Source organism: Eurypyga helias, unplaced genomic scaffold, assembly GCF_000690775.1.
Source record: "Eurypyga helias isolate BGI_N326 unplaced genomic scaffold, ASM69077v1 scaffold23976, whole genome shotgun sequence".
Classification (NCBI taxonomy): Eukaryota; Metazoa; Chordata; class Aves; order Eurypygiformes; family Eurypygidae; genus Eurypyga; species Eurypyga helias.
The window spans coordinates 1445-10335 of record NW_010254981.1 but is presented as its reverse complement, the minus strand read 5'-3'; the positions used below and the strand labels follow the sequence as shown (position 1 = coordinate 10335).

The following is an 8891-nucleotide window of genomic DNA, read 5'->3' as shown; positions in this document are numbered from 1 at the left end:
TTCTGGGGCAGCCCGCTCCCAACCTTGCCGAACGTGAAGTCGCCAAGGGCTGTGCAAACCTAACCACAGGCGCTGGGCTGTTGAAGTTCCACCGAATGGAACAGCGGGGAGTCCTGAACCCAAAGTCACCCACATCAGCTGCGTTTGGGGTGGTGTGGGACGAAAGCGCCAGTTCACTCACGGCGCACGCGGCGTGCTGCCCCCAGGAGGGAGGTGTCGCAGTCGGATGCAGGTTGTTACAACTCCATCCACTTACGTATTCTGGGGAGCGCAGGTCTCCCCAGAGCACCGGGAGGCGGAGGGGGCCCGGCTGCCGCGTAGCAGCACCGCAGGTACGCGAGGGTTCGAGGTGCTTGCCCTCCCTTGCTATTGCACCGTCTCCCAGCCCGCCTCACGAGCCAGCCCTCTGTGGGGACTTGCCCACAGGGGACCTTATCCAGACCACCGAGGCATCTCCCACAGCCCAGTTAAGGGCTACACCCGCAGCCCGTCCGCCGGGGTGGCAGCTTCCCCGACGGGCTGGTTTCCCTTGCTGTACTACAAGTCTGTGCGGCGTATTGTGAAGGCTAACATGCAACAACCAAGAGCTCTGTTTTGTTAATTAAGGCCCAGGTTAACGGCATCATCAAGACCGTTCCTTCCCGCGGCCCAAGGACAGCCACAGCACCAACGCTTTGGCCGCAGCGGCGATGCTCCCTTGAGAAATGGCATTTCTTGCCCTTACGGCTGGGGCCCCGACACACACCATTTTTTTCACAAGCCACATTCTGATTTCCTCTACCATCCACCTATCTGTCCAGTTATCTTCTTTTGTTTCATATGTTTAATTTTAAAGCTAATGTCAAAACTCCGAGTATAAAATGAAATACATTTTGTTTAAAATACTCTGGGCAATTTTTATAGAACATCCTTTTGAAAAAAAAAAAAAGTGCAGAGATCAATTTTTTTAAGTCCATCCCGCAGGCACCATCATTTAATTATGAGTGAGACATAAATTATGCATTTACACATTGTTGCATTTTCTATAAAATGGTGTGGAGATTTTTTTTTTGTAGTTTTTGGAACTCTCTCTTTCTTCCTGGGGGCACTTTGGAGGAAAAAAACCTGCTGCAGGCTATACATTGATGAAAAAATTAGCATTTATCAGTATAACACCATTATGAGACCAGCATGGCACTAACATACACAAAATCTAAATCTATTTTTCTGCTTAGACTTAGGAAAACCTGAAAGACTGTGATCTCACCAGGCAGAAAATGTCTCCTTGCAGTATAAGCGCTGAAGGTAATTGGGCAGAAGCAAATAATTTGCATATAATTGAACAAGAAATAGTAAAAGAAACAGCCCGGGCAACAGACGAGGCAGCACCCAACGGCCATTACCTGCACTGAATTCAACCGGCAGTACCCGTTCAAAGGAAACCTAATAACGTGGGTAGGGTCCTGGTTCCAGCCTGCGTTTACGGAGTTGCACATGACGTCCCCAGTCTCCGGGAAGATCTCTTCTATTAAAGCTTTCTCCCCGCTCAACGCAATTCTTTCCCCCAGATCTGGAGTCACTCGTACGACCAAGCAGTCACAAGGCTGGAAATGTTTCCTTTGTTCTTTCTCTTGTTTCCATCGCTCAAGTTCCTTAATCATTGGCTGCAGCTGGTAATACTTTGCTTCTTCATATAAAAGATTAAAGTCCTGGGAAAAAAAAGAGAGAGAGAGGGAGAGAGAGAAACTAGAAATGCTTATAGTTCTCTTTTAAAAGTGAGTGTTTTTCCTCTTTGACCTACTTAGGCTTATGTGTTGTCAGCAAGAGTGCAAAGGCAACAGGTATCCACGCACTTTGTCTCCATCTTACACCGACGCAGCAGACGGCACCGTGTGAGCGCTGGATCTCTTCGAGCTCACCCCCAAGTTCCCGTTGCACTGAACTACTCTGGCATTTATCGCCCCGCGAGCTCCACGCCAGAAGGATTTTCTTCTGGACTGAGAAATCAAAATGTCTGGTTGCAGTACGCAAGGCCTGCTGATGTAAGAGGAGACTTCCCGAGCCCTAATCTGCACTCTTGGCCTGGGATACTCATTTCTGGTCTTGCAGCAGGAGATGTGGGACTGCAACTCTCGCCTCTTGCACACGCGTTACGAGACGGAGATGTCAGTTCTGCTTCACTTCTCACCTGTCTTTGCTGAGTCTGGAATTCAGCAACAGCAGCTCCGCTGCTCCCCGGGTTTCATGACTGTTCATCTATTTAAAGTCTGCTTTGGAGCCTGGTAAAGTGTAGGGAGACAGTGACCATCCCCTGGCTGGGAACCCAGATGTGCACTCCAGCAACCTAAAAGAAACAGTTCTTCCCAGCCACCTGTCCATCACCTCGCTTGGGCTTTGGCCAACCGACATTCCCAATCTGATCTAATTCCCAGTTCACTGATTGAGATGTCTTCTGCACATCCTCATTAATGACTGTCATCAGATTGCCAACGGATCTTCCCACCTCAGCTTAAATGCACGAGTGCACTGGGGCACAGGGTGTCCGCAGCCCCCTCAGACCCGAGGAGGCAGCCGTGCCTGCCAGACCAAGCCAGAGAAGAGAGAGGGGAGAGCACCCAGGGGCAGTTGGCTTACACCAGCTCCACCACCTCCTTCAGCCTCCTGAAGGGAAGAGAAGCAACTAGAGCAGAGCACCAGCTCCTCTCCCCGAGGAGCTGCCGTTGGCCTCCCGGGCTCTAACGCCCGTTTACCGACGGAGCTGCTGCCCCGCAGGTACGCTACGTGACGTCCCTGGAGTGTGCCTGGACGTAAGGGCCAGCTCTCCACCGCTGCAGCGAAATGAGGTGAAGAACCGCAAGAGAGAAATGACTGGAGTCGCTCAGGCTGGAAAGAAGGGCACGGCAAGAAGCAGTCAAGAAATGGGCACCCCAATTTCATGAAAAACGACAGCCGCACCGCTGCTCTGGGACCGGGGAGGACCAGTGACCGTGCAGCACGAAAAGGTGCAACTTCAGAGCGGCTCGGCATTAGCGGCTCGGCATCAACCCGTAAAATCTGCTGCTGCGGGGTGTTGCTGAACCAACGCAGCCAGCTGCGTGCAAATGTGGCACCACAGACCCCATTTGTAGGGGTGGTGGAGAGGTGCTCCTTCACCCCAGGGCTGCCTGCAGCCAGGGGTGTGCGAACATTCGCGGTGACCTGGCAAGGGTTCAGGTACAAAAGGGACGTCCCATCCTCTACGTCTCCTGGATGTCTGTAAGGCTGGGACAATATGCCCACCGCTAAGGGGGAGAAAGGACCGTGGAGAGAGAGAGGAAGGAGTGGTGAGAGCAAGGGGGAAGGAATGAGGGCAACAGACACACGGGAAGGAGACAAGATGAAGAGCAACAGGATTAAAGCAGCAGCCTCATCCCCTGATGTGTTTTTACCTTTTTTCTGAACCATTACTGCTTTTCTCTGTCCACAGGTGAAGCTCCCTCGTCACTGAGCATGGCATGGGTTTAAACCTGCTGGGATTAGCGGCCTAAATTAAAAAGCAACCTCTGGTTGCTGATCCCATGTATCTCAGTTTTGAGTAAAGGAAAACACGCGATGCTAAGGAGAAATGTAGTGTGATGCTGTGAAGAGGAGCATCCAGTGCTTACTGAAGGCAATGGGGAGTCTGCTGTTTTCAACAGGTCCGGAAAAAACAGACCTAGAATATCTGTGTTCATGGTGACTATCAAATAACCTGTTACTTGTAAGGTCAATCAATTGAATATGTGCTAAGGAAGCTCAACAGTCAAAGCCAGGAGAGGTGGTACAGCCCTGTACAAACCAGTCCTTCATTTCTGAAAGTCAAGAGAGGTCAGTGCTCCTGGGGCTGGCTGCAGAGCCCATTACATTCATGAAAGTCTTTTCGACTGACTTCACTGGGCTTTGGACTAGGCTGACAGTATCCTGAATCGCGGGAGTTCAATGGTCCAGCACCCCCAGGCCAAAACAGTAATGCCATAAAGCAAACAAAGCAGGATCTGCCTCCCCCCCAGCCAGCGCCTGGCCCACTGCATCAAATGCAACTCTTCAGTGACTCCTCCTAGCCACCATTTGTCCTAACGAAGCAAGATAAATTTTATATTGGGATACCATTTTGTGATAAGGCAACCAGTTTTCAGATGAAACAGCTCTTCCACTACTGTTCCCGGAACGATGCGGTCATGCTTCAGCCAGCCGGGTGGAAACCAGAGCTGTACGGGAGCATCACGTGCTCAGGGGGATGCACCCACTCACAAACTGCCTGCGTTAAGCCAGTTTTTAAGATGACTGTCATCTCCATGTCCATTCCATGCTTGGGCTGAGCACCAACGTGCTGGAAAGGGGTTCTCACTGGGAGGAAGGGGCTTGTAAGAGAAGCGGGGAAGCTGAGGCGTGCTGGTGTGAAGGGGCGCATCGCCTGCGGCGTTCCGGAGCTTGGGCACCGGCCATTGCCAGCCAGCGGCGGTGAAGGGAAGGGGTTACGCTGCAACGAGTAGAGGGGCAGGGGGGCTACAGGGGTGGCTTCTGTGAGAAGCTAACAGAAGCTCTTGGGAAAAGCTACCAGAAGCCTCCCCTATGTCCAACAGAGCCAATGCCAGCCGGCTCCAAGATGGGCCCGCTGCTGACCAAGGACAAGCCCATCAGTTACAGTGGTGGCACCTCTGCGACAACGTAGTTAAGGGAAAAAGAAACCTGTGCAACTGCAGCCAAAGAAAGGAAGGAGAATACGTGAGAGGAACAGCCCTGCAGACCAGGTCAGTGGAGAAGGAGGGGAGAAGGTGGTCCAGGAGACAGAGCAGCAGCCGGCGGCGGGAGGGCAGGCTGTGCCCTGCAGCCATGGAGGGTCACGGGAGGGCAGAGACCCACCTGCAGCCCGAGGAGGAACCCACACCAGAGCAGGGGATGCCCAAAGGAGCCCATAACTCTGTAGGGGACCCACGGTGGAGCAGGAAGCTCCTGAGGGACGGCACCCCATGGGAGGGACCCACTCTGGAGCAGTTTGTGAAGAACTGCAGCCCATGGGAAGGACTCACGTTGCAGAAGTTCATGGAGGATTGTCTCCCGTGGGAGGGACCCCCCGCTGGAGTAGGGGCAGAGGGTGAGGATACTCCCGAGGGGGAAGGAGCAGCACAGACACCGTGTGATGAACTGACCCCAACCCCCATTCCCTGTCCCCCTGCACCACTGGTGGGGAAGACCAATGGGGAGCTGGTAGTAGAGAAAGGGGGAGCAAAGCTGAGCCCGGGAGGAAGGGAGGGGTGGGAGGAAGGAGGATTAAGGCTGGAGTAGGGGCAGAGGGTGAGGATACTCCCGAGGGGGAAGGAGCAGCACAGACACCGTGTGATGAACTGACCCCAACCCCCATTCCCTGTCCCCCTGCACCACTGGTGGGGAAGACCAATGGGGAGCTGGTAGTAGAGAAAGGGGGAGCAAAGCTGAGCCCGGGAGGAAGGGAGGGGTGGGAGGAAGGAGGATTAAGGTTTAGGTTTTATTTTCTCATTATCCTACTGTGATTTGATTGGTGATAAATTAATTTTCCCCGAGCTGAGTCTGTTTTGCCCATGATGGTATTTGCTGGGTGATCTCTCCCTGTCCTTATCTTGACCCAGGAGACTTTTGTTCTGTTCTCCCTCCCCTGCCCAGCTGAGGAGGGCAGTGACAGTGCGGCTTTGGTGGGCACCTGGCCGCAGCCAGGGTCAGCCCACCACAGGGATAAAAAAAGCATCTTCTGCTCGGAACAGCGAGAGACAATTCACGGCTGTCCACCAGCGACAGCGCTGGGAGGGGACACCTCCCGTGACGCCCCGCTCCGCATACGGCACGCTGCCCCAGACCAGCCCCCACCAGCACAGCCTGCCCCTTGCCCTGCCCTGCCCTGGCTCCTGTAACGGGAAACCCAGCATTTCTGCACGGAGTGACATGGGCTCCACTAAGGAACTTGACAGTGGGAGCGAAGAGGATTTTGCAAAACCAGGAACAAGGAACGAATGGCTCCCAGTGTGGGGGTCCAGCTCTCTACAGCCGGTGCTTGGGCAGGGTACTGGACTCGACACACCGTCAAGTCCATGACCTTCTCGTGCAGGTTTGACAACACCACTCAGACTACTGTGTGGCTGCGACGGGATGCTCAGGTTGCCCAGGTAATACTGACAGGTATTTCCACCCTCACACTGTAGATATAAAATCATGATTTGGAAAAGTTTAACATGAAATGTCAAGTAGAAGAATGTGACTCACAAGGGATGTTGCCAGGGAGATGCCACAGGAGCTACAAGAAAACATTTCGTGGCTGCTCGTTTTGCGAAGTTACCAAAGGCAGACGCAGGTAAGAATCTTCCCAGACCTATCCAGCAGGCACGGGAGAAGCCACCGGGTGTCAACTGCCCAGCACAGTGGCAGCGTGCACGCTGCTTCGCCGAAACGCAGCCTCCGAGCAGCCTGGCACAGCTGCTGACCCAGGCACAGGCTGGTAAATGCACAGGGGAACTGCCCCCTCTCTGAAGGGAAGACTGAAAGGGGAGACGGACAGTCCGGCCTCTGATTTGGCTGTAAAGTAGCACAAAAGGCCTCCATGAGCTACCATGAACCTTCAACTTCTCGTGGCTGCAGTAGGAACCAGCGAGGAGGTTCTGTCAGGTCACCTGGATCGCCAGGCAGGATGCACACAGCCTTTCCGCATCCACAATCCAGGACAACAGCTAGATCCCGTGGGAAAGGTAAACAGATCTTTCAAAGACACAGCTTTTTGCCTTTCGCAGAATAATTTTCTGCTTGTGAGTCGGCAGAGCAGCTTTCTTCCCAGCGGACTTCACGTTGGCCAAGTTCTGGAGTCGCCTCTGACAAGGGTGCCACCTTCCCAGAGGGAGAGGGGGCGTGTGACTGCAAGGCAGGCACGCTGCCGTTCCAACATCCGTGCCCCGGTCAGCACACATCTGCCGGCTACAGGCCAACAGCCACGGTGGCCCTCCTCCGCTTCTCTCCCCTCTGCCGCAGCAGCGGAGGTGTCTTTGTACCCAGCGCTGGCTCCTGAACAGGCCGAAATCACGGAATGATTTGGGTTGGAAGGGACCTTAAAGATCATCCAGTTCCAACCCCCAAATGGCTCTTTCTGCCCATTTTTCACGTTATTCTTCGTTTACATGAAACAACACACTGTCATCCCGCCCCAGTGTTTCTTCTGTAATTTAGTGCTGTGAAGACCTGACTCCTGGCTACGACAGAAAGTTGCTCACTTCCAGGACAACCGCGCTGTTTGCTAAGGTCACCTTGAGAGCACTGAAAGTCAGCAGCAAGCATGCTAATTTTAAAACAATACTTATCAATGAGGGTGCCAGCTTCGTGTTTCCAATGCTACAGGTGACCTGTGCAACGCAAATGAAACCAGGGTGACCTGGCCATTTGTGCCCCTCCCTTGCTTCAGACGGAGCGCTAACAAAGTATGTAGCTTGTGTCTGTTTTGGGTTTAAGATCCCTAAGCCCGGAGCGAGCCTTAAACGAGCAGCTACGATGGGTCCTGGTTGTGTGTACGTATCTGAACGCATCTGAAGGCCACGCTCAGCCCAGGGGACCGTGAAGGGGAGCTGAGCCACACAACTCACTGTCATCTCTCAGCACACTTTATCTGGCTTAAAATCCCCCAAACGCAGGAAAATTATATCGACTATTAGAGTGTTGCTTTCAGCAGGGAGACCTGTCAGATACTAAACACTTTCAAGTTCTGGCTTATTAGTAGTTGGAAGTGTAATTAATATTCACTGTAAACACACCAGTCAGACTTGATAATAAAGAATCACTAGCCTAGGAACACATGCCCTCCTCCCACCCCCCTGCATTTCGGTGTTAACTTGGTCTGAAAACAACACTTAAATAGCAAACACAGTAATGCTGGTGCGGTACTAACATTCCAAACTTTCCAAAATAACCATCTGAGCAGCAATTCAAGTTGAAAATCAACTTGGCTAAACCTTGAGGCTAATAAACTGCTTGATTAAATTAAGGGGTAAAAACTAATAAATATTCAAAACATTTGATAATGCTTTGTTTGACATAAAGAACATTTAACGCAAGTCTCACTGGAAAACCTGTCAGGTTTTATACCTTAAATAGAGTTTTGCATTTAGAAACACCGAGTGATTCCATTTGCTGCCTTTGATTATTGTCTTCTGTCACTTTAATCATGCTGGTAAAATTACACGATTCCTGTGAAGTCAAATCCGTTTACAATGCACTTTTAATATAGCTTTGCAGCACATTCTTCTATGCATTTTTATTTAGTTACTCCCTACCTAGCAATACTTTGCTTTGTTCTTGAGCCCTCATTAGCCTGGGGTTTGCTCTAAAGCTCTCCCAGGGAGGAACTAAATAAAATACAGTTAACCCTTATGCAAAGAGATGGTCTGGAACAACGGACTAAACCCGGGCACAGCGCCGGCTCTCCCGAGTCTCTCCCAGCCCCGCCAGCGTCAGGCTGTGCAGACAAGTCCTTGGCATCCACTGGCACTCTCACCTCCAGGCTCTTGCCGAATCCTGCTGGTTTTGTTTCACAGCACCTCTGCAATCTGGATGCCAGTCGAGGCCATGATCAGCTCGGAACACATCTCTTCTACCCTCGCTTCCCACGCCTTCGTGTCCCACCAGACTGTCCAAGACGCTGCCACTAAAGCAGCTCTCTGGAATTTCACCTGTACTGCTTCTCCATACACCCCTCTTTATTTAATCCATCTCACACTCCACCGACTGGTCTGGTCAGTAGCTTCACTCCTACCTACGCGTTTTCTTTCGCTTCCCTGCAAAAGCCCTTCCCGCACCCACCCCCGAGTGCCTCACCCTGCGTCACAGCATCCCAACCCACAGACTGGCCTCCCCCACCCGCCGGCTGCTCCCCAGGAAGAGCAGAG

General features: G+C 52.4%; 1 protein-coding gene across 1 annotated transcript in view; it reads right to left on the bottom strand.

Annotated features, from left to right (window-relative positions):
* Positions 1-1382: 1382 nt before the first annotated feature.
* The window catches only part of KCTD15 (potassium channel tetramerization domain containing 15), a gene marked incomplete at both ends in the record, with an annotated part of 8796 nt that continues 1287 nt past the window's right edge, over positions 1383-8891 (bottom strand). Inside the window, one exon of the mRNA XM_010153191.1 lies at positions 1383-1688. Coding sequence (XP_010151493.1) covers positions 1383-1688 — 306 coding nt within the window. The remainder of the gene's footprint in view (positions 1689-8891) is intronic.